Source organism: Puma concolor, chromosome C1 (genome assembly GCF_028749965.1).
Source record: "Puma concolor isolate L17-30 chromosome C1, mPumCon1.1.hap2, whole genome shotgun sequence".
Taxonomy (NCBI): Eukaryota; Metazoa; Chordata; class Mammalia; order Carnivora; family Felidae; genus Puma; species Puma concolor.
In genome coordinates, this window is record NC_141674.1 from 43,831,019 (window position 1) to 43,856,544 (window position 25,526).

At 50.2% G+C, this 25,526-nt stretch overlaps 1 protein-coding gene across 1 annotated transcript; it reads right to left on the bottom strand.

Moving 5' to 3' along the window:
• Positions 1–8,214: 8,214 nt before the first annotated feature.
• Positions 8,215–18,044, bottom strand: LDLRAD1 (low density lipoprotein receptor class A domain containing 1). Its single transcript, XM_086717064.1, has 6 exons — positions 17,270–18,044; positions 16,527–16,581; positions 13,833–13,958; positions 11,653–11,790; positions 9,777–9,905; positions 8,215–8,563 (listed from the first exon to the last, which is right to left on the bottom strand). The coding sequence occupies exons 1-6, from the start codon at positions 17,339–17,341 to the stop codon at positions 8,415–8,417; spliced, it is 669 nt and encodes a 222-aa protein (XP_086573190.1). The 5' UTR covers positions 17,342–18,044; the 3' UTR covers positions 8,215–8,414.
• Between the last annotated feature and the right edge of the window lie 7,482 nt (positions 18,045–25,526).

Here is a 25,526-nt window from a genome sequence, read left to right on the forward strand (position 1 = left end):
GCTTAAGGTTGGATCAGTGATTCCTAGAAGTTCCAAGTCCTCCACTTGAGGACACTGTTTAAAAAAAAAAAAAAAAAAAAAAGTGCAGCTAACCTCCACCACTCCATTCTGACTCTCAATTGCTGTTTGGCCCCAGGAACCTGCATTTTAATCAAGCAGCATTCCCCCTGCCCTCAGAATCTTAGGTGCAGGTCCCAGGACTCTTCTTTGGGAAACTGATAATGGCACAAGAACAAAGATCCTCTAATCAAAGTGCTCTGTAAATCTCTGTGTGCTGTGCAGATGGGAAGTTGGGCTCCACTGTGAGGTGGGGGGGGTGGGCTTGCGGGGAAAGTCAGGGTGTAATCTTGGACTGACTCTCAGGTCCAGTATTTCCCACAGCACTGAGCGGGCTGAATGGGGAATTTTGCAGGACTTAATCTCATTCATTACCATCAGTCCCATCTGTGGAGACCAGGAGGCTTGAGTCATTGCCTCAGTCTCCCAGCCTATAAAATGAAATTGTGATGGTTGGACCCTAGCTTCTTGATGAATGAGGTAGAACAAATCTGCAAGTGACTAGGGCTGGAAAACTCTAGGAAAGTGCCTCCCACTGCCTTTTTCAAAGGATTCAGAACACAGCCAAGATGTAATAATGGGACCAGCTTTGCCTTCCTGCCTGGAACAAACAAAAAATCAGGCAGGATACATGAAGCAACAATTTTAAAACACGGGACATCAGACTATGAAGGGTAATGATCATTGAGACTGAATGCTTTCTGCTCAAGATCAGGAACAAGGCAAGTACGTCTAGTCTCACTGCTTCTATTCAACATTGTAAATGACCACTGAAATGAGAGAAAAAAATGAAAGACATCCAGATTGGAAAGAAAGAAATAAAACTATCTTCATTCACAGATGATATAATTATCTATATGGAAAGTCTGATGGAATCTACCAAAAAAATATCTAGAACTAATGAAAGAGTTTAGCAAGGTATATATGATTGATGTACAAAAATTGTATCTTTATACAATTAGCAGTGAAAAATCAGAAATTAAAATTTGTAAATGCCACTTGACATCAAAAACCATAAAGTACTTAGGGATAAATCAGACCAAGGATGTACAGACCTGTATACTGAAAACCATACCACATTGCTGAGAAAAATTAAAGGAGAACCAATAGAGATAAATGTAATCATTGGTAAGAATACTCAGCAATGTTAAGATGTCAGTTCTCCCCAAAATTGGTCTGTAGTTTCAATGCTATTTCAATCAAAATTCCAGCAGAACTTTTCTGTAGAAATTGGCAAACTAATTTTAAAATTCATATGGAAGTGCAAAGGACCTAGACAGAATAGCCAAAAAATACCTTTGGAAAAGAACAAAGTAGAAGGACTGATACTGCCTGATTTCAAGGCTTAGTATAAAGCAACAGGAATCAAGACAGTATGGTATTGGTACCAAGACAGACTAATAGATTAGTGGAACAAATAGACCACAAATATATAGATTACTGGGGTTTTTTTTTTTAAGTTTATTTATTTTGAGAGAGTCCAGGGGAAGGGCGGAGCGAGAGAGGGAATGAGAATCCCAAGTAAGCTCCATGCTGTCAGCACCAAGCCTGATGCAGGGCTCAATCCCGTGAACTGTGAGATCATGACCTGAGCCGAAATCAAGAGTCAGATGCTCAACCGACTAAGCCATCCAGGCGCCTCTATAAATTACTGATTTTTGACAGAGACGCAAAGGCAACTCAGTAGAGAAAGCATTGTCTTTCCAACAAATGGCACTGGAACAATACCATGTGCAAAAACAAAACAAAAAGAATACTGATTCATTCCTTGCACCATATACAAAAATTAACTCAAAATGGGTCATAGACCTAATTGTAAAAACAAAACTATAAGCCTTCTAGAATGCAGAGGGTAAAATCTTTGTGACCTAGGGCTAGGCAATTATTTCATATATACAACACCAGAGCATTATCCATAAAAGAAAAAATCTGGGGCACCTGGGTGGCTCAGTTGGTTGAGCATCCAACTTTGGCTCAGGTCGTGATCTCATGGTCTGTGAGTTCAAGCCCCGCGTCGGGCTCTCTGCTGACAGCTCAGAGCCTGGAGCTTGCTTTGAGTTCTGTGTCTCCCTCTCTCTCTCTCTGCCCCTCCTCTGCTCTCTCTCTCTCTCTCTCTCTCTCTCTCAAAAGAATAAATCAACATTAAAAAAAATTTTTTAATGAAAAAATCTGATAAATTGGACTTCATCAAAATAAAAAATTTCCACTCTTGGAAAGGCACTGTTAAAAGAATGAAAACACAAGCCACAGACTGGGAGAAATATTTGCAAATCACACATCTGATAAAGAACATGTGTTCAGAGTATATAAAAAACCATCAAAGCCCAGTAATGAAAAAACAAGCAATCTAATAAAATAAAATGGGTAAGGAATTTGAAGGAACCCTTCACCAAAGAAGAAATATACATGGCAAGTAAGCACATGAAAAGATGCTCAACATCATCAGTCATTAAGGAAATGCAATGTAAAATCACACCGAGATGCTGCCCCACACCTACTAGAATAGCTACGATGAAAAAGGCTGGCCATAGCAAGTGCCGGCAAGGATACAGAGCAAGGGAACTCTCCTGTTGCAACGGCGGGAATGTAAAATGATACAACAACCACTTCAGAAAACAGGCAGTTTCATAAAAAGGTAAACATCCAGCCATCTCACTTGCAGGTATTACCCCAGGATAAAGGAAAAGTCTCCCGTCCAGATAAAGATTTGTACATAAATGATCATAGGGGCTTCATTTGTAATAGCCCAAAATGGGAGTAATCCAAAATCCATTAACAAATGAATGCATCACTGAAGAGTGCCTCTCTTCAGCCTGGAGTGCACCAATTGTGGTAGATTTATACAAAAAAATACTAGTCACCAATAAGAAGGAAGGCCAATCAGGCATGCTACAACATGGGTGAGCCTCATAATAGTTATTCTGAGCCAAAGAAGCCAGCCTGGCCAAAAGGGTATATACTATGTGATTCTATTTCTATAACATTGTAAAAAAAAAAAAAAAAAAAAAAAGGACAGACTATACTGAAGAAAGATAATCACTGGCTGCCTGAGTATGAGAGTAAGGACTGAGGAGAGTGAGGGTAAAGGGTGATGAATATGTTCACGATCTTGATTGTAATAGATTCATGGGTATGTACCTATGTCAAACTTATGAAAATGTACACTTAAAATATGTGTAACTTATTGTATGTCAATTATACTTTAATAAAGCTATTTTTATAAGTGTTTTTAAATGTTTATTTTCGAGAGAGAGAGAGAGAGAGAGAGAGAGAGCAAGAGGGGAGGGGGTAGAGAGAGAGAGGATCCAAAGCGTGCCCTGTGCTGACAGCAGAAAGCCCGACACAGGCCTTGAATTCACCAACCGTGAAATCATGACCTGAGCTGAAGTCAGACGCTTAACCGACGGGGCCACCCAGGCGCCCCACAATAAAGCTGTTTTTAAAAACTCATTAACATATACTTGAGATCTATGCATTTACTGCGTGTAAGTTATACCTCAATAATTTTTTTTTTAAGAGGATTCGGAGAAATCACTTCTACTTTGACCTGGAGTTGCTGCATATCCCTCAGAATCCCAGTGACACCCAGCAGACAGTCAGTGCCACTTTGAGCTGGTCCCAGTGTCCTCTTGTCAAAAGCCTGGCTGGGCTCTGAGTTTCTCACCACTTCCAATACCTGTGGTTCAGAGAGTCCAAGGATGGACGGAGAGTCCTGGGCAAACAGTGACCACAGAGGGTTAAAGCAGACCAGATTTCCAGTGCAAGCCCTGCAGTGAAGGCTGAGCCTCTTTAAATTTCATCCATCCGTCCCTGGGTGCGGGGGTTGGGGGGAGCCGGGGCCAGGGAGATAGCAAATATTGACGCTGGCTGCCTGGGTTCTCGATTCAGCCTGTGGCATTAAATCCGCCATTCTGTCCATGTGAGCAAGGGGAGGGGCCTGGCTGGCCGCCCTGGGCTCTGTGGCTTTCTGGACCTGGCGTATGAGTGTTGTCTGGGAGGTTGCTGTGGCACCTGCCTCTTTCTGAAAGGAAGTACCGATAAACAAGAAAAGAACAAACGCCATTCTGCCAGCGGCAGCCACCTCCTGTTGACAGGCCGGTTCCCCCTGGCCTGGCCTCCAGCTCTCTCTTCCAGGGAATCCTGGCTGAGGAAGAGTGAGATGTCAAGGGGCGGGGTGGGGGGTATGACAGGCTCTGGATCTGGACCTCTTAAGGTTTCATCCTGGCCACGTGATCTCAGGCAAGTAACTTTATCTCTCTGTGCCTCTGTAAAGTGCGAATAAGCAAACCAGGTTCCTGGAACGTTTGCAAACACGAGGGGAAATGAGATACAAGGGACAAGACGTAGATAAGTTTGTGACACTGCTTGGCAGATACTACATGCTGACTCAATGTTGCCTTTTAATAGTCACTAAAGTGAAAGGTCCCTGGCACAGTGCTTGGCCCTCCCCTTTCTTCTGCTTAAAACTTTAAGGTTTCCCAGTGGCGTTCACATTCTGGATCTCACTTTTTCTTCTCAATGAGCCTGCAAGATAGTTTGACGATGACATCATGATTCCTGATGCACGGAAGAGAGACTTCTTTGCAGCCCCTCCTTGGAAGGAAGAATCAAATGTGTTCCTCCTGGGGCGCCTGGGTGGCGCAGTCGGTTAAGCGTCCGACTTCAGCCAGGTCACGATCTCGCGGTCCGTGAGTTCGAGCCCCGCGTCGGGCTCTGGGCTGATGGCTCGGAGCCTGGAGCCTGTTTCCGATTCTGTGTCTCCCTCTCTCTCTGCCCCTCCCCCGTTCATGCTCCGTCTCTCTCTGTCCCAAAAATAAATAAACGTTGGAAAAAAAAAAAAAAAACAAACAAACAAATGTGTTCCTCCTGCTAAAGACCTCTGCCAGCACCCTGCAGTCTCCAGAGTCAAGTTTACTCCCTGCAGCCCAGAGTCGGAGGCTTTTCCTCACACTGCAGCCACGGGGTACCGTCTCACATTCCCTCAGCCACCGGGTGCCCTGCCTGCACACTTCAGCCTGGGCTACCCTGTCCCTGCTTCCCACTTGGCTCCTGCATGGCCCTACTCAGGCATCACCACCACCAGAAGCTTCCCGGTGTTCAACAGCAGACTGCCACAGCTAAGTGCCCAGGCCCCTGGCTCTGCCCCCGACCGGTCAGAGGGTTAAGCTCTCACTTAGAACTGTGCATGCGTGGCTCATAGTAAGCACTCATCAAGTGCCAACTGTGTGCACCTGGAAAGCTGGCTTTTAGTCCTTGCCTTGCTACTGGCACACTGCGTGGACTGGGACAAGTTTGTCCCAGCCTTGTTTCTCTGTCCTGAGAAAGGAAACGTCTTTCACATGCTCCCTAGGGGCCCGTGGAGGGGTTTGGTGGAGAGAGGAGGGTAAAATGATGTGCAAACAGTGGGGCCTCCGGGCACTTTCTTTTTTTAAAACTTTTTTTTTTAACGTTTATTCATTTTTTGATAGAGACAGAGCGTGAGTGGGGGAGGGGCAGAGAGAGAGGGAGACACAGAATCTGAAGCAGGCTCCAGGTTCTGAGCTGTCAGCACGGAGCCCGACGCGGGGCTTGAACTCACAGACTGTGAGATCGTGACCTGAGCCGAAGTCGGATGCTCAACCGACTAAGCCACCCAGACACCCCGAACGGGCACTTTCTGAAAAGAACCGCGACCACTGAAGAAGCCCAGGACTGGATGACCACTGGGGTCCACCTGCCTCTACTCTGCAGGGCCCAACTACGGCACCAATAGGAAATGTTTTCCTGGCGGGAACCTGGCACTCTCCTGCTGCCCGAACCACTGAGGCTGACTGGTGTGAGCAAACTAAGGGCATATTCCCATGGCCTCCTCCCAGCAACTTTGTTTTCAACAGCCAGGGCTCAGGGCATTGGAAACACATTATATCTGAGTGCTGGAATGTGCCTCTGGAACGTTCCTTGTTCCTTTCTTCCCCTGGAGACGGGTGTCCTGTTGGAGAAGGCATGGCCCAGGGAGGGAGGACTGGTACTCCTTCTCAGGCCTCTGGACTCCTCTATCTCCTTTTCCCTTTTCCCATGCCCCCCCCCCCCCCCCGCCCAGGCACCCATAGGGACCTCCTCTCCCCGCCCCCCACCTCACTCCCATAGGGCCCTCCTCTCCCCACTGCCCCCCAATGCTCCCATAGGGCCCTCCTCTCCCTGCCCCCACCCATGCTCCCATAGGGACCTAAGGCCCAGGTTTCCCCACCCATAAGTAGCCCTTGACTACCCCCTCTGCCCAGTTGGTCCAAGTGCTGGCATCTCTTTCTTGGATTATTGCAATTAAAGTTCATCAGAGGTCCAGAAAACTTCCTTGCTCCTTGGCCCCGATGATGCCCACTGCCCTTAGGGTGAAGCGTGACAAGCTGTGCCCTGAGGGATCACATCCCTCTTCGCCTCCTCACCTTGTCTCCTACTGTCTCCTACCCCCAGCCCATGCTTTGGCCTCTCTGGCCTGCTGGGCATTCCTTGGCCGAGCTGTGCCCTATCCCACACCCATACTTTCATTCACACTGGCCCCTTGGAGGGGAATGCCCTTCTCCTCCACCTCTACCCCTGGAAATTCCCCTACCCTCCAGAGCCAGCCCAAGTGTCCTTGCTGTGGACCAGGTGTCAGAAGTGCCTCACTTGTGCCGTTAGTGGGAATGAAGCTCAGCCAAGGGTGCCAGAGCCCTGGGCTGACCATCCCTCAGCCAGCATCCCTGAGGCACCTTGTTCCAGGAGCTGGTCCTCAGGTCGTCAGTGTCAGGGACATGATTGTATCCTCACTCCCCAAAGGCCTCTCCTTGGTGCCCTGATCCCAGCATTTCCTGTTGCCCATCCATCCCTCTACGTGTGAGGTGCCTCCCCCATGAGACTCTGTTCCTCATGTGCTGGGATCCAGCTGTCTTCACTCTTGGGTGCCTGGCCCTGGCTTGGCCCACAGCAGGTGCACGGAGGCTGTGCAGTGAGTCAAAGGATGAACTGGAGCTCAGCAATCTCTCAGATGCTCATTTTCAACTCAAAACTCACAAAAGACTGCTGTATAAAACCAATTAATTTCCAATGGAGATATGTCTGTCTCCTTCAACAGGAACCCTCTCGTTGGCCAGATTCTAAGTCTCTCTTTTGGAATAAGGGCAGGCCACATTCTGCCCTTCAAGCTACCTTGTTTAAATACCCCACAGAGATTCTGTTCCTGGCCAAGGTATAAATCACATTGGTAGCAGGAAAGGCTTCAGAGCCTAGAGACCAGAGACCATGCTTGAGTTCCAGTTCCAGCACTGTCTTTGCTGTATGACCTGAGCAAGCCATTTCTTCCTCTGGGCCTCAGTTTTCTCATCTGTTCAATGGGGATACCGTCCTCTTCTGTCTGGCTACTGTGAAACCAGAAAGTATTCAAAGAAACAGTTCATTCACTCAGACACCAGCACCAAAATACAACACCCGCTTCAGGAAACCTGGGCTGTTTGGCTGGGCAGCTGGTCACAGGGTAGAGGGTGGGGAGTGGTAGGGTGGAGAATGGGCAGTGAGCAGCTCCTCAAGCTTCGCTTTCTCCTGACCCTCTATTCTCCGGCTCAGAGCCTCCGGTGACAGCTTCCCAACGGCTGAATGGCCTGTACCCTGCCTCATATGCAATCTTCTGCGGTCAATCAGTAGCACTCACTGGGATTACTGTGTTGAGAAAAATGCTAAGGCTGCACGTGAGCCCGGCCGTTTGTCTTAGGTACCAGAGGGGCAGAAAGTGGCATACACTTCACATGTATGTTCCATCCCTAAGAGCTAAATTCCTTAGCTTGGCTGTTTAAGTCCCAGACTTAACCTTTTTCTAAGGGGTGACAAGGTCAGGATCTGCAAGCCTGTCTTAGGGCAGAGGAACGTATTTCTTCTGTGTCGCCCAGAAACAGGCCCAAAATCATGGAGGCAGATTCCATTCATCTTAGGAGCTGCCTATTACGGTAGTGAACCCTTATCACTGTAGGCATTCAAGGAGAGGCTGACCAACTTGAAGGCAGGAGAGGCAGTTTTTTAAGAGAGAGAGCAAGCAGGGGAGGGGCAGAGTGAGAGGGAGAGAGAGATTCTTAAGTAGGCTCCATGCTCGGCTCAGAGCCTGGTGCAGGGCTCGAACTCACGACCCTGAGATCATGACCTGAGCCAAAATCAGGAGTTTGAGATTTAATCGACTGAGCCACCCAGGAGCCCCCAGGAGAGGGGATTCTTGTTCACAGGCAGTGGTGCATGGATCCCACTAGATGATCTTGTAGCCTCCTTCCTGCCTTCGCGTTCTTGGATGTGATGCTCGTGTGAAGGGTTATGAGTGCCGTTCCAGCCAGCCTCCCAGCCTGGCCCGGGTGGCCCCCTCAGGGTCCAGGACAGGAGTATTCATCAGACCAGTCGGAGCAGTGCTGCGTGTGGTCACGGCACAGGACCCTTGGGATGCAGTCACAGTACTTGAAGACAGTGGAGGGGCAGCGCCACCAGCCGGGGCCACAGGGTGGGCATGCAGTCACTGTGGGCACAAGAGCCAGCAGAAACGCTGCTGCTGTGTCCTGGAGTGCCCTAGGCACCCGCCCACCCCTGGCTCTGAAATCTGCCATAGCTCCCCATAAAGCCACCCCATCAGACATGGGTCGCCTGTATGCCTTATCTCCCAGTGGGAGAGAGAATTTAGACTCCCCAAATCATAGGCTATGTGACCACACACAGCCTTACCCTGTCTGAGCCTCAGTTTCCTCATCTGCTCAAGGATGTTATTAAGGAAGATAAGCAAAGTGCCAGGCCCATGGTCAGTGTGGGATATTAAGGGGAGCGTATTGTCTCCCGCAGCCCGTCTTCCCTCCCTCGCTCTGACTCAGCCACGCCAGCCAACTTATGGCGACTCTCGGAGGATGGCTCACAGACTTCCTGCCTTCACCCTGTACCCTGGGCCTCCAGTGTGCTTCTTGCACACTCAGCATCTGCCTGTTAAAACCTGCTTGAACAGTGCCTCTTCTGAGAAGTCTCCCTTGATTCTTACCCACCCCCCCCCCCACCCCCTGCCCCGCAAACCCTCTCTAGGGTTTTTGGAACCCAGCACTTCCTTTTGGCATCAACGTGATGTTAGTCCTGAGGGTAGGACACATGTTTGACTCCTGACTATCCCCCAGCAGAACCTGGCACCAGGGCCAGCCCCTCACAGTGCTCGGAACACGTTTGTTGATTGAACAATGGGGAAGAGATTGAAAGGAAAGTCTGGGCAGTGAAAGAGCTTCAGACTTGTAGTCAGGAGACCTGGGTTTATACCCATGCTTCTTTCCTATCACTTATTCTGTTAAGTCCCTTCTCTGGCCTCAGTTTACCTACATATGAATTTGGGGCCAGTGATTCCTATGCTGCTTCTTCACAGGGCTTTTGGGAGGTACAGAGGGGATGGAGGAAACTCGGGTTCACATCCCAGTTCAGCCATGTACGTACTCTTTGCGTGACCACCCTCTGGGTCCCAGTTTCCTCATCTGTGCCCTTGAGGGTGAGCTCCCCACCACAGAAGAATAACCTACTCCAGCAGGAGCCACCTGGAGTGGTAGTGAGCACTCCACCACTGGAGGCATTCAAGCAGGGGTAGAGAACTTCATGGTATGTGAGAAGGGGAGGCAGGGGGAACCTCTGAGATTCTCTGGTCAACTTCTGCCCTTTGGCCACTGCCTGGTCACCTGCCCCAGCCTGGCCTGTGCCCAGACCCTTACCTGGGCTCAGTTCATCTGAGCAGTCCCCGCAGTTGTTAATGCCATCACACTTTTGGTCCGAGTAGATCCAGGAAGTCGGGTCTCCACAGCGGGCCATGAGGAAGCTGGGGAGGCTCTGGGGCACATCCCCTACAGGGGGACAGGTGAAGCAGGGGGAAGTCCACATCCGGCCTCCAGACGTCTATCAGGAGGTGGATTGTCCTGGCCACCCTGGCAGTTGCGAAACGGGCTCACAAGGAGGTTTCCTGGGGCAGAGGTCACGTCAAGGGCAGAGGAGTGCTCTTTCCCTGTCTGCCCAACAAGATGCCCAGAGAGTGGCATCTCCCTTCCTCATTCCCGGCTTGGCTCTGGTGCATGCCCACCCCACACCAGGGCTTGCACTATTCCTTCCTCCGGAAATGTCCTTCTTGACACCTCTCCAAAACCATCCCACTTCTAAGTCCAGGTTCAAGTTCCTTCACCTCCAGGAAGCCTCCAACAGGAACATAACAAGAGTAAACATGAAATCTTGCATTCGGGCGCCAGAACTCAGAGGATGCATGTTCACATACTTTGTGAGAGGGCGTCAGAGCACCGTTCTTGCAAGTGGGTTCTGTGTTAGAGGGGTGAAAGGGCTACCAAAAATTCACATAAACTCAGGCCACATCACGAGAGGCCTTTGGGAGTGGAAAAGCCTTTGTTCCTTGGACAAGCCAGGGCCAGCCAGAAACGTCATGGATGCTTCTGGAGCCCGACCAGGGAGAGGGGCAAGGGTAGCTGGTGTGTGTCCTATGGTGTGCTGGTGGAATGGAGAAAACCAAGCATGAGGGGATGACTGTAGGAGTTCAGAGTGTGGCCCGAGGAAGGAGACTCTCACGGTAGGCGAGAGAGCAATCTGCAAATCCATGCAGTGCCACCATCATGGAAGATAGATTAAAATGTGGTTCAGATGAGAGAACAGAGTTGGAACCAATCAAGGATGCTGCAGGGAGACAGCTCTAAACTTGGCACAAGGGAGACATTCCCATGGAAACTATGTGATGAAGGAGGGGAGCAGTGCCTCACGCTGTAGTGAGCCCCCCATCCTAGACGTATGCAAGCAGAGGCTCAGTGGCCTTTATTGGGTTTGTTATGAGGGCATTGAGCACGAGCTGGGACATGGACCAGATGACCTTTAACATCTCCTCTAGTCTAGCGTGTCCACGATAAATTGACCCTTTCCCCATCAGTTCCCCCCCACCCACCCACCCACTCCAACACAGTAGACTCTCTCCCTCCTACATGGAAAGTGCCTCGTCTACACAGCCATGGTTTTTCTCTCCTGAGTACTGTCAGGTCTCTAAGTTCTGGGACCAGGTTTTCCCACTCATTCACTCATTCCATCATTGATTCAGGAAATCATCCCAGATCTAGTCCTCTGCCAGGAACTGGAGCCCCCAGACCAAGTAGACCAGGCCTGCCCTAGAGGGGTTCACAGTCTGGTGGGGGTGGCCAATGTGCCAATGTGAGTAGGGCCGGGAGAGGGGGAAGCACGGGGGCTATGGGAGCCCAGGGGAGGGAATTAACCTACTTTGAGAGTCAGGGAAGGTTTCCTGGTGGAGTTAACACTTGACCTTTCCCTTGAAAGATGGATACAGGTTCTCAGGGAGTGGAGATGCACAGAGCGAAGACCTTCCTAGCATGGGCACGTATGTGTGCATGTGCCTGGGACAGGGTGAGGACAGTGCTCCTCGCTGAGGGTACCATACAAGCAAAGGCTGGGGGACATGAAGGTGCCTGGTAGACTGGGGACTGTAGAGCTTCAGTATGGCTGCAGGGAGAACAGAGTGGGGGGGCAACCGCAAATGGGCCCTGGAGGGGCCCACTCGGGGCAGGGCGGGACTGAGCAGGTACTCACGGCACATGGCCTCGTCCTCATCCTCGCCCTGGGCACAGGTGCGGACGCCGTCACAGACCCTGCTGGCTGGGACGCAGCTCCTCCGGTCGTGGCACAGGAAGCCTGTCCTGTTCATCAGTGTCACACAGGTCTGGACCCCTGAGTTGGCAGGGAGAGACCCCGGAGGCTCAAGAGCGGTGCTTACAAGGACATCACGAGTACCTGAAGCTGAGCCTTTCACTGAGCCTGCCCACAGGACCAGGTGTGACCCTGGCAGGATGGTGACGGAGATGAGGTCCAAGCCCCCACTCTACCATTTGCCAGCTGTGTGACCTTCGGCAGACTACTTGACCTCTCTGAGTCTCAGATTCCTTGTCTGTACAATGGAGATCAGAGCACAAACCCCATAGGACTGCTGGAGAGGTTACATGAAAGCTTGTGTGTGAATGACCCTACCACAGAGAACAGGCAGAGTGAGTCATGGTTCCCTCCTTTACTGAGAGCTTAGGGCCAGTCCCATGGAGGCCCCTGAGGACAGCGTTCCAGTCCATGAAGTGGTTTTAATCGTGGAGGTCCTGGTGCCAGGTCAGGTTGGCAGGAGCAATCTAGTGGGGCCTGCTGGGGACCGTTAGGCCACAGTCCCTTACCTGTGGGCACAACTTCATGGGCTGCAGAGCCCTTTCACATTTGTACTCTACTGTTTCCCCCAAAAGCCCTGTGAGGTGTCATCATTAGCCCCACTTTACAGATGAGAAAAGTGAGGCTCAGACAGATGCAAGGCCCAGTCCCACCGCTGATAGCCCAGGCCTGCTGGGGCTGGCTCTTCCCTGAGGCTGAGGCTGGCCCCCCAGTGTCCAGCTGAGAGTCTTCTCTTCCATCCCACTGGGGGGAACACCCACCCCGTGGCTGCTCCAAAGAACTAAAGGAGAGAGACTGGCAGACAAGTGGGGGGTCGCCCTGGCCCCACGGGCTGGGCCTGTGTATATATACGTGTGTGCAGGTTGGAGATGGGATCAGGGCTGTGCACGTGTGTTTGGGCACCCATGAACCACGTCTCACCTCCCGGAGCTAGCTTGGCTTCTAGGAGGGGGACTGACTCTCAGAGATACTCACATTGTCACACATACATACACACAGCGACACACATGCACATACTCAGACACGTGCACACACATGCACACGAACACACACACAGACACCCGCACACACACTGACACACACATACAGACATACGTGTCATTCACGGGCACATGAGTGCAGCTCCACATGTGTTCATGTCTACCGGCCGTGCCCGTGTTCTTGCACAGGCACATAGAGTACTGTGGATTTTACCCCCTACCCCCACATTGTCCCCTTATACCCCCCCACCTGGCTCCAGAGACCTCTCTGAGAAATGACACCCCACCCCCAGCTTAAGCCCCTTCCCATGGCTCTCTGGACGGTGACCCCTCCCCAGGACAGCCCTGAGGCCCTGGGCACCTGCCTCGCCCCCTGCTCTTGCCCTGGGTGTCCCCTGGCCTCCTGCAGTCTCTCCTCCTCATGTTTCCTCTCATCCCAGGGACTCTACACATGGGGTTGCCTGTGCCCAGGACATTTTTCCTGCCACCCCCTCCAGTAACCAGTTCCCACTTTTTCTTCATGGCTCGGCTCCCTTTCACCTCTCAGGGCGCCCACGTGACTCCTAGACTGGGTCAGTGCCCCTGTTCCAGACTCGCAGAGCCCCCATTAATCCTGCCTACAGGTGCTTATTTGATGAATGTCCTTTAATCTCCAAACTGCGAGCTCCACGAGGCAGAGACTGTGTTGGGGTTCAGCACTGAAGTCAGGGCTGCAGGGATGTCCCAGACACGTCCCTGTCCTTTATGGTGGAGGCAGATACACAGGTAGACGGCACCTCCCAGGATAGCCAGGCCAGGGGAAGAGGAAGTATGTGGGGCTGTGGGGACCGAGACACATGGCCTAGCCTATGGGCCAGGGAGGATTCCTGAGGAAGGTGATGTCAGAGCTGGTCCTCTCAATAACTCCTATCACAGATGTGCAAATGGCAGCTCAGACGTGCATGTGGGCCGAGTCTGCGCACACACCCTGGGAATTGTCCCAAAGCCTGTTCGTGGAGCAGCCAGCGGCGTTAGGATTCTTTATCTCCCTGTCCCCAATCCCCTCCTGGTAAGTCCAGCCCACCCTCTCTTGACCACACTGACCTGGTGTGCGCGGGGGGAGTCCAAGGATGGTGACCAGCGCGATCAGGGCTGCGAGAGTCACCAGAAGCAGGAGCAAGAAGGCTGAGAGGCAGGCGCCTCGGCGTGAGCAACAGAGGGAGCCAAAGCCTATGATGTATGGGGTGGGAAACCAGTGACCAAGCAGCTAGGGATCCTAATCCCTGGCCCCTATAGGTGTGCCTCCCCTCCTAGGGGTGCAGGGGCAGGAAGGGCTCCCTGGAGGAGGGGGTGCCTGAGCCTTCCACGATGCTCCCGGTCCTGCCTGTGGGCCCACCTCCACCAAGCACCCATCCCTCGCCCCGGCCAGTAAGTAGCTGGCCAGTGATAAACATGTCAGAAAAAACATCCCAGTCACTGCTCCACTGCCCTCACCCAGATGTCCTCCCTCGAGGACTTCTCCTCAGGGGGCCAAGAGAGATGTCCACCTGCTTGGTGAGCCCCTGCCTGGGGAAAAACTAAAGTGGGCCTTCATAGTCATTAATTTTTCAAAAAGAACCTTTATTTTATAGATGAGGAAACTGAGGCTCAGAGAAGAAAATGTCCAGGTCACCTTGTGCAGAGCTGGGACATGAGTCGTGCCCTTTGCAGCATGCCAGCTGATCGTCCATTCTGGAGCCAGCCAGGATGCTGGTTAGAATCCCAACTGGACCATACTGAGAAACCACTTTATTTTTCTAGGCCTCTTTCCTCATGTGGAAAATGGGGGTCATAATACCTACCTTAGGGTTGTTGAGAGAGCTAAGCTAAGCTAGTTAACGGATAAGAGCAGAGCTTGGCACATAGTAAGTGCTCTAAAGGCTTTAGCTATTATTGTTTGCTGAGCACCGACTATGTGCCAAGCTGTATCCTAGGCGCTGTGGAAACAACTGTGAGAGGAGACATCCTGCTCCTTTAACTTCCCCGGCTCCTTTAAATTTTGCTTCCTCATGAAAATAATGAAAGAAAGCTTTATTAAGGACCTATGAGGTGCCTGCTCTGTAAAGGACAGAAAAACAGTAGTCATGGCTCTGTTCCTTATGCCCTGAAAGCTTGTTGTTGTGCTTAGAGGACAAGGCATGGATGCGGAAAAGGAAGAGTGTGGGTGCCCACTGCTCTGTCCTCTGGGCCACAGTTATCGCAGAAAAAGGAGTGAGAGAGGTCTTAGGCATCTCGAGGTCTCCAGCGTCCCGTTGAGAGGCAAGACACACAGTAGGTGCTTTGTGACTACTCTGACCTAGAGATCCCAGAGATACGGGAGGGCCCCCAGTTCGGGTGAGTTCATGTCTCTTCCCTCCAGTCCACTCACATTTCCGGAGCTGCCTACTCTGTGCTTGCCCGCCCGTCAGACGGGTACCTGGACACGGGCAGCTCCAGTGCCAGGCACTAAGTGTCGAGCAGGCATGAGCAAGGTGGCATGGCTGCTGGACGGAGGGGTGTGGAAAGCACAGGTGGGATTTCCACAGGCAGGTGAGGCGAGGGTGCGAGGACAAGGCATCCCAGGTAGAGAGTGTAAGAGTAAAGGCTTGACGGAGGGCGCGCGGGGAAGGGCAAGTGGCCTGGTGTGGCTGGAGCCCCTGGTGTGCCCTGGGAGAGGATCTAGAACAGGCGATGCAGCATGAACTGAAAATCCCCAACCCCCGCAGCCCTGGTCGGTGGCAGACACAGAGTAAACTCCGGTAGCCAGGGAGACAGCGGGGAGCCTGGTCAGCCAAGCAGCTGCTCCTCAAATATTTGTGCAGCACGGGCTGCGGGCGGGGTGTCGCGGGAGACGCTTGAGACCCATTGGCGGCACCAGGGCCTGAGCCCCGGTGAAGATGCCGCTCCGCAAAGCTAAAAAGCCCTCGGGCGCCAATCCGTTCCGGACAGACGGGAACCCAGACTGTCTGTTCCACAGCCACGCCCACCGGGAGCCGCACTGGGAAATACACAAGCCCCGGTGTGGAGCCACAGGGACGCAGGGGCTTTGCCGCCAGAGGAACCCCAGTTCGAATTTGAACTCCACCTCTCCCACCTCCCAGCTGTGTGGGATCCCAGTTTGGCCAAGTTCCCCAAACTCCCTTCTCCTCAGCTGCCCCGTCTTGTTACTGCCCCAAACAGGACCCCTTCCCGGAGCGGCCTGGGGATTAAAAAGAGGCCATACAGTGCCAGGCACATACTAGGGGGGTTGATTCTTTATAGCCATTATTATTATCATCCTCCTCTCTGGTTCTGTTTCCTCGGTGACAGAAATGGGCCAAGACAGGGCTCAATAGATGTGTGTTCCTTCCTTCCTTCACTGCATAAAGGGAAAGCAAACTGTGCTGGGTACACCGTGAGTCAGTGTCACAATGGAAGTGCTAAGTATGTGATTCTGCCCGCTTTATCCCTCAGAGGTAAAGAGCAGAGCTCAGGTCATGCACTCAGTCAGGGCTTTGGCTCCAGAGCTCTTCCCTCTATAGGTTACAGGGGGCGCTGTATGTGGCGCGGGGTCTGTCATAGGCAGCGCACAGCAGGCGCTCAACGAACGCATGGAGAGAAAGAACAAGCCTCGTAAGCAGGTGACCGTCAGCAGGGCTGGCCAGGAAGCTGGGAGCGGGTGACATTAGCATGGGGGCAGAGGTCCGAGGGACAGTGGGAGCCGTGGGGAGCCCTCTTCATGCGTCTGTAGCCGTGGCCCAGCCTCAAGGGAGCCCCACCTGGGAGCCCTCTGTCCTTTACCTTCCCCTCCAGGGAGGGCTTTGGTTCCAGCAGCAGCATTGCCATTGCCATCTCCCTGCCCAAGAGACAGAACGGGTTTTCAGAAGGGTCACGGAGAGTCTTCCATGGAACCACAGGCCCCCAAAGCCAGTGCGCTAAGTGCCTCAGACCTGCTTCTCGATTCCACACCTGCGCCTAGACTGTGCCCTCTGCCTGCAACGCCTTTCTCTCCACTTGGCAAACATTCCTCCTTCAAACTGGCTTAGGCTCCTCCTTGGAGGGGCTTTCCTTGATGCCCCCTCCTGTAATGGTGATGGCTGCCTCCCCTGGCCTCCTGTCCACCTGGTTCCTCTGTCCCCCTTCCAGCACCCACCACCCAAACTGTGCAGCTGGTTCACCTGTTGGGCCCCCTACAATCTGGGAGGGAGCCTCCAGAGCAAGGGGGACCTGGGCCACCTCAGCACCTCACCACTTTACTGCCCACTCCTTGCCCCGGGGTTGACTCCCCCAGGTCAGGAGCCATTTTAAAGCTGTTCTTGGGGCACCTGGGTGATTCAGTTGGTTGAACAACCGACTCTTGATTTCTGCTCGCATCATGATTCCAGGGTTGTGGGATCAAGCCCCACGTTGGGCTCTGCACTGAGCGTGGAGCCTGCTTGAGATTTCTCTCTCCCTCTCCCTCTGCCTCTCTCCCCTGCTCCCACACTCTCTTTCTGAAATAAAATTTGAAAAAAAAAAAAATCAATCCATCAATCAGCTCTTACCTGGGGGAAGATTTTGTTCATGTCTCTGGCCTCTAGCTCCCAGCTCCAGCCTCCTGGCACTGGGGGCCCCATGCAGAGAACTCAGCGGGTTCCTGCCCTGTCACCAGGGGCAGCCTGGAGGAGGGAGGGTGTGAGGCCTGGCCACACCCTCCCTGCGGGCAGTCCCTTCCCAGGCTCCTGCCTGGCCTCTCCCCACCCTGCAGTCTGATGGCACACTCTCAGGTTAGAATCTTCCTGCCCACGTTACCAACCAAGAGCCTGTGGTTCAGAGAGGGAGAAATTGCCCCAAGTGTCGCAGTAGGGGGCAAGCGGGGTTCAGACCTGCTTTTTCCTCTACATCAGTGATGAGACTGGGGGATCTCCGGCCCCTCGGCCACATAAAGATCCAGGCAGAAATACCCAGAATTAGTGTTCTAGTGGCTAAAAAACAGGAGTCGTCTTCTTATTGTTCTTCTATTCAATTTCATAGGTTATCTATGTGGAAAGAATATGAATTTTCCACTAAAATTATAAAGCAGATATAATTTTAAATTATTTTATTTTAAAAAGTAGCCATGTACCTTTTCTCTTCTCTTTTCTTTTCCTTCCTTTAAAATTTTCTTTTAGGGGCACCTGGGCAGCTCAGTCAGTTAAGCATCCGACTTTGGCTCAGGTCATGATCTCACCGTTTGTGAGTTCTAACCCTGCATCGGGCTCTGTGCTGACACCTCAGAGACTAGAGCCTGCTTCAGATTCTGTGTCTCCCTCTCTCTGCCCCTTCCCTGCTTGAGCTCTGTCTCTCTCTCTCTCCAAAAATAAACATTAAAATTCAAAAAAATTTTTTCTTTTAATGGTTATTTTTGAGAGAGAGAGAGAGAGAGAGAGAGAGAGAGAGAGAGAGAATGAGCGGTCGAGGGGCAGAGAGAGGGGGAGAGAGGATCCAAGCAGGCTCTGTGATGTCAGCACAGAGCCCGACGTGGGGCTTAATCTCATGAACCATGAGATCGTGACCTGAACCGAAATCAAGAGTCTGACGCTTAACTGACTGAGCCACCCGGGAGCCCCGCCACATACGGTTTCATCTTTCTGGAAGTGGGGCCCCTGATGGGGGAGGGGTGGGCAGGTTGCTCAACCCTCATCCCACCGCTGGGGAGACCAAGGCCCAGGGAGCTTAAGGGACTGGTTGGAGGACCAAGGGAGGAGAGGTGTCCGTTGGGGCCTCCAGGGAAGGTCCCTCTGCAGCCTGCCTCTGATACCCAGGGGTTGTCTAACCTGTCACTGACCTTCTCTTTTGCGTTGGGATATTAAGTACCGGATCCGCCTGCGGTAGGGCGGGATGGGCAGCCCTCTGGAGGCAGCGGCACTGGTAAGGGCTAAACCCGCAGGCTCTCCTGAGGGCCCTGCCACTGGCGCTGCTGTGGGCGAGTGGCTCCCCTTCTCGGAGCTTCAGTTTCCTCGTGCGTAGGTGAAAAGCTTAGACTAGATGAAGGGGGTGTCTTAGCTGGGGACTCCTATAATCAGACCATAAGACCAGACTGAAAGGCAAATAGGCTTAATTGGGAGTGATGCCTGGAAATGCCAGCTGGGGAGTGCGGGAAGTGAGACGGGGAAAGGAAGGACCCCGTAACGGGCATGGTATCGAGCCCATTCCCACGACGGGCACCTCAGAGTTCCCCGGCCTGAAGGCCAGGGCACTGGGGTATTTATCTGCCCGCTCGTGCTAGTCACTGGCTGAGACTCGCCGGAGGGTACTCACTCCTGGCACCGCTGGCCTGCCTCAGGCGCAGAGATGCGGGCTAGGTTGATGTGCCCTGAAATGGAAAGGGCTGAGGGCTATGGGCGGGACGCGCCACACCATCTGCTAAAGATGCCGGCTAGATCCCATCTGGTGTGCCAATGGCAACTGATTGGTAGAGGATGTCTGGCGCACGGGGTTCGCAGGGTTTCTGAGGTCAGGACTCAGGGTTTTAAGATTGAGCAGAGATGTCTACCATGGGTTCCCTTGGGCAACCCTGCTGAGCTCCCTTGGCCTTGGCTGGGGCCTGCTGGACCCAACTTCCAGCAAGAACAGGAGCTTTGGAGCTGAGCGTCCAAATGGTCCCACGCTGGCTGTGCGGCCTCTGGCAGGTCGGTTACCCAACCTCTCTGAGCTTCAGCTCTCTCATCTGTATCTCTAAGCTTCCTATCCATTCATTCCAGAAGAAAGGTGGTGCCCCAATAAAAGGACCTCTCTGTCCTCCCCACTCAACACCCAGTAGCACCCCCAGGTGCCCTTTCCCTATTTACTCTCACCTCTCCCTTCTTCCCCTCTTCCCTCCCTTGGAAAAAAAAAAAGAGTCTCCAAAACTTATCACAGAAAGGTAGGAAGAATCATGTAACAAATAATCATGTACCTACCCCCGGAGTTAACAAAGGGCAAGACTTAGTCATTTTTGCTCAGACATCTTTACTATTATGAAGTTTAGCAAAATCAAAGGCATCTGTTCTCCCCAGTCGTGTTTATTCCCTTCCTTCCCTCCCCGGAGTCCATTAGTTTCCTGACTATGCCCTCTATGCTTCCAGGGGCTGATTTTTACAATGCTGCTGCCTTCTCTACACACACACGCACACACACACACACACACACACACACACACAATCACATCAATCACATGGTAAGGACACCTCAGTTTTACCGGAACTTGCCAAACTGCTTTGCACGCCCATTAGCAGTGTGTGGGAGGTTCTGCCTCCCGTCTCCCCAGCCTTGAAGTGGTCAGACTTTCAAACACCTGTGTCTGGTAGGTTCAAAAATCGGATCTCTGGTTTAATTTGTACATCTCTAGTAAGTAAGTACATCTCTACTACTGCTGCCACTAATCACTGACAATTACGGAGCGTTCGCTTTTGCCATTCCCTGTGCTACAGGCTGTATGTATGTTGACTCGTTTAGTCCTCCCAAGCACAGACTATGGGGACTATCATGTCCATTTTACAGATGAGGAAACTGAGGCACGGGGACATTAGGTGACTTGCCCAAGCTTCACAGATGAAAAGAGGCAGAGCCGGGGCACCTGGGTGGCTGTCGGTTAAGCGTCTGGCTTCGGCTCAGGTCATGATCTCACAGGTCGTGGGTTCAAGCCCCGCGTCGGGCTCTGTGCTGACAGCTCAGAGCCTGGAGCCTGCTTCGGATTCTGTGTCTCCCTCTCTCTCTGCCCCTCCCCTGCTCATGCTCTGCCTCTGTCTCAAAAATAAATAAAAACATTAAAAACATTAAAAAAAAAAAAAAAAAAAGAGGCAGAGCCAAGATACAGAAATGGCTGGCTGGAAAGTTCACACCCTACCTGTACCCACACTCTCACTTCTCCAAACAGCATGTGCATCATCTGAGAGCTGTTTAGAACTGGGGTCTCACTCCAGCCCTACCAAACCAGGACCTGCATCTTAACAAGAGTCTCAGGAGATTCAAAAGCACATTCAGTTTGGAAAGCCTTGTCCTACTCCATGCTTTTGTGCCGCTCTTTTTTATACACGGGTCGTGCGGATTTCCTCCCTGGTGTGTTGCTTTTTCCTATCTATTGTTCATTTTTCTATGGGCGGTGTCATTTTCTTATTAATTTATGGATTTCTTTATGCTGGATTTGAGTAAACTGTTACATGGGTTATACATCTCTCTCCAGACTATAGCTTGTCACTTGCTTAGAGTGACTTCTGCTGGCTCTCTCTGCCTTTTTTTGTTTTTTAAGATTTTTTGGAAGTTTATTTATTTACTTTGAGAGAGAGAGTGGGCAAGCAGGGGAGAGGGGAGAGAGAGAGAGAGAGAGAGAGAGAGAGAGAGAATCCCAAGCAGGTTCCACACTGCCAGCACAGAGCCCGACAGGGGGCTCAAACCCATGAACTGTGAGATCATGACCTGAGCAGAAATCAAGTGTTGGATGCTCAACCACTCAGCTGACTGAGCCACCCAGGCGCCCCATCCTTCTGCCTTTCTAAATCCACTGTTTGTGCCCAGATCCGGGTAAAAACCTCACTTGATGAAGACTTGACTCTCCCTCCTCCCTGGATTTACCTTTCCCTATATACCTTACCCTGTGGGGTTCTGTCTTAGCCCAGCTGTGGCTAGGAGAGACCCCCTAGATGTGAGATCAGCAAACCTCAGCTTGTCAGACACACCGGGGTTTTCATCCCAACTCTGTCAGATTAGTACTACCTCATTTAAGGTGGCAAGTCACAGCCTCTTGCACTCTTTCCTCATCTGAAGGATGGAGATAAGGACACTTACCTCAAAGGGCTACGTGTATTATGAAGTAAGAGCCCCTATGTGAAAAGAGCTCCGCTCCCTGCAATGTTGTTTCTGGAGGCCTTGCTTTGTTTAAGATCCGCTAGGACTGCTTCTCAGTCCAGTGCCCAACGCTGGGTTGGAGAATGCTAATGGGTGCCACCGTTACATGGACCCAGGAACCGGAGAGATCTCCTTCCAGACCCGCCTAGAGGGAGGCCTGGTCCCTGCCTCGGCATTTATCACTCCTCCCCTATAAGTTGGGGAGCGCTGGCTGGCCCTCTCTCCTCTCCGAGACTGTCTACGCCAAGGCTAGAATGGGAATAGCGGGTCCCAGCCTGCTTTCCTAGAAGAATGTTGTAAGCACCCATGTAACGTGATAGTGAGACTGCTCTGAAGGGCTTGGCAGAAGTGACAAATGCCATCGTGATAGATCTAAGCAGACACTTTTCCAAGATAGCATTATAATATAGTTCAATGCAGATGATCCTCACGTTGTTGAAGTTGACATACTTAAGCATTATGATTCAACAGATGTGGGGCTCCAGCAATGACTGCCTGATGGTACATCTTGAGGTAACATTATCGAGCTTTTGTGGAAACCTCTCATGTCTAATTAGTCGCTGTTTTCTTTCTGCCCAAGCCTTCAATTATTGCTGTTCCAATGTTGCAGAACAATTCAAATATAAAAAGCACACAGGAAACAGTAAAAAAAAAAAAAAAAAAAAAAAAAAAACACCAAATAATTTAGAATTGAAGAAGCAAACAAAAATACTTTGCTCCTAAAATGACAAAGTAAAACTGTAGGTGAACTGGAATTTCAATAAAATCTTATAAAAAATGACAAAAGTTAGACGTCCTTTAAACCAAGGATTCAGCGAACTTGAATGGGAAAAAAATTAAATCTTTATTTTCACTAACTTCTAACTGAAATCTATCATTTCCTTCAGTTATGAAATACAGGCAACAATCAACAGTATATGAGAAGTACCTGCGACTTTGTCACCAATAGAAATCACAGACATTTAGAGATCATATTACAGTTGCTGCAGATATTTCAAAATAATAATTCGCAGTTACTTTGAAATTACAGAGGTTTTAGAACCACCACTAGACCTTAATTTATGTGTTAATAAAGAAATACCTATATACACAACCACAACATTTCAAAAGTCTCTTAAGAACTATATTTTAACATCATTAGTGTCCTTTGCAGTCCTTCATATTTAGTTTTATGCATTTGAAAACATTGTTCTAAGGAGTCCACATTCTTCACCAGATCGCCAAAAACGTCCATGGTCTGAACAGGGTGAAGAACGCCTGCTCTAAACAAGTCATCAACATCACAGGAAGAGAGCACTTAATTTGAAATGTATGGAGCTGACTTCAACAATCACAACTTTCAGAAAAGGTATATACACTGTACCTCCCAGTATAATTATCGCAAGGAATCAGAAAATGCACATTCATTGTACAATCTAGCTTCTCATGGAAGTCTGCATTTCCCACTATTTCAATCTCCGTTACTGTACATACCTCCACCCCCAGACTCTAGAACAAGTGGTCAAGGAAAGAAAAATAAAAAAAGGTAACTCAAATGTTGATGATACTCAAATGTAAACATGACACCCTTAGCAACTGGAAAGCTTGTGGGAGGGGCTCAGGAGCACACTGGGTTGGAAGAGACTGGGTTGGCAAACCTAGAATTTGAGGATGGTGAGAAGTTGACCTAGCATTGCAGTTTAAAAATGTAGCCCAACGTAAGCCTGGTAAGAAGCTTGGGCTTCATGGAACAGCCTTCCCGGTTGGCCTGGTAACACTTAGCTTGTGACCAGGACCCAGAGACCGGTCCTAGGGTTTACCATCCAAACAGTAATATGGAGGGGCAGAGAGACTTAGAGATAAGGACTCAAAAATATATGTGAAGTAAAATGAAACAGGATTATTGGGCATTAAGAAAAAAGAACTCTGGGAAAGGAATGGAATTTCCCATTTTGGTGTGGCTGAATAAGTACGTAATTTAATAGATTCTAGAGGTTACTACAGAACCAATATTGTTGGCTTCTGAACTTGCCCCTCTGGTCTATCCTCAACGTTGCTGTCAAGTGAATCTGTTCTAAAACGCTATAACTTGCTTCAAACCTTCCTATGGCTTTCCGTCATGCTCAGGATCAAGTCTGGGTTTAAGAAGGTCCTTTATTATTTTGCCCGCCCAGCACCATCTATCGTTATGCTTTTGCGTACTCTGTCTCAACCCGCCGACCAATTTGCAGTCCTCACATGTCTAGGTCTTTGTGCGCACTGCTCCCACTGCTTGGGATACTTCTTTGTCTGGCTTTCCTTTCTCCTCCAGGTTTAAGCTTGGATACCACTTCCTCCCACAAGTTAAGGTTAGGGGTCTTCCCATAGTACTTCTATGCTTATCTGCTCATAGCCCTTATCACATTAATAGTCATCTCCTTCCCCAGACTTTGAGCAACCAGTCTTGTTTGTTGCTAAAGTCCTATCACCTGGCATAGGGCCTGACACTCAGGCTCTCAAGTGGTTGTTGGATGGTTACACTGTGAATCGGGAACAGGATCCCGGCACAAAATCACTGCCATGGTGCGCGTGTGTGTGTGGTGGGGGCGGGGGGGGGGGGGTTGGGACTCAGATAAGACTGTTTTATAGATTGCTCCAAAAGTGAGGGGGGCTGGTTAATTTTATCAGAAAAGGTCTAGAAACCTTTAGGTCAAGATTCCCAATATATGCCCTAAGATACACAAGAGCTCATAAAAATCCTAACAGAGCTATTTTATATATTACAAAAATCATAATGGAAATGGCACATATATCTGAGATAAAGCCAGACCAATAACAAAGGATAAAGTTGTTTGCTTTTGGTTAGACTATCAGCTCAGAGTAAAATAGGTTTCACATGATGATTGAAAGCTCAGGTTGGCTGATAATGTATCATAGGAATTTCTGAGACAGGATTGATAGGCCAGATAATCTGGCCATTTCTAATTTCCTGGGGAAAAAAGTGTACCCTAAAAAAAAGATGTCCATAAAGTTTTGTGAAAAGATTGGGATTCTTGGGGCTTACATTCTTCATTATAGGGAATACTAGTCTCTGTAACTGCCTGAATTAGTATGTGTCTTAGACCAGGGACCTGATCCAAGATCTTTGGAGTGTGGGGAGTTTGAGTCATAGACTCAAGGGTCTTGATAATTTGTCCAGGGCCAAGACAAGATTCTCAAGAAGATACTGTGTGGTAGGAAAGAAGGTGCTGCCTGTCTCATGGCAACAAGTGAAGATGGGCCCATCCAACAAGGGCTAAACTTTATTGATTTATTTTTTAAAGTTTATTTATTTTGAGAGAGAGAGGGAGAGAGAGAGAAAATCCCATGCAGGCTCCGCACTGACAGCATGGAGCCCAATGCGGGGCTTGAACCCATGAACCCGTGAGATCATGATCTGAGCCGAAATCAAGAGTTGGAGGCTTAACCAACTGAGACACCCCGGTGCCCCAAAAGGGCTAACTTTAAAAGAAGGAAAAAAAAAAAAAAAAAAAAAGAAGAAGGAAGTGGTTTTGTTGCTTCTTTTGGAATTTCAAGTCAAACATTTTTATGTTGTGTGTATTTTGTTGGGGGGGGGGAGTTTTTTTTTTAAGCTAAACTCTTTCCGAAAATGTCTTTTTGGTTTCATACTAAAATAAAAAGTCAGAACACAAATATTTGCATGCCTACGAAATAACAGGAATGATTGGGTATTTCCACATATATGGAAATGTCTCATACACAAGAGGGGATAGTCTAAACTTGGATCGATACTTTCAAGAGGAGAGTGTCTCAGGGACACTCTCACTGGAGAAGCAAAGAGAATTAAGACCAAGAGAAGGTGGGAGAATCTAGGACAACTATCCAGTTGCTCCTTCTTATCTACGCATTCCTTTGTAGTGTTTTATAAGGAAGGCCCTCCCTAACAGTGGGTTCTCAGGCTACTTTAAATTTGCATCATCTGGTGTACTTCCCTCGCAG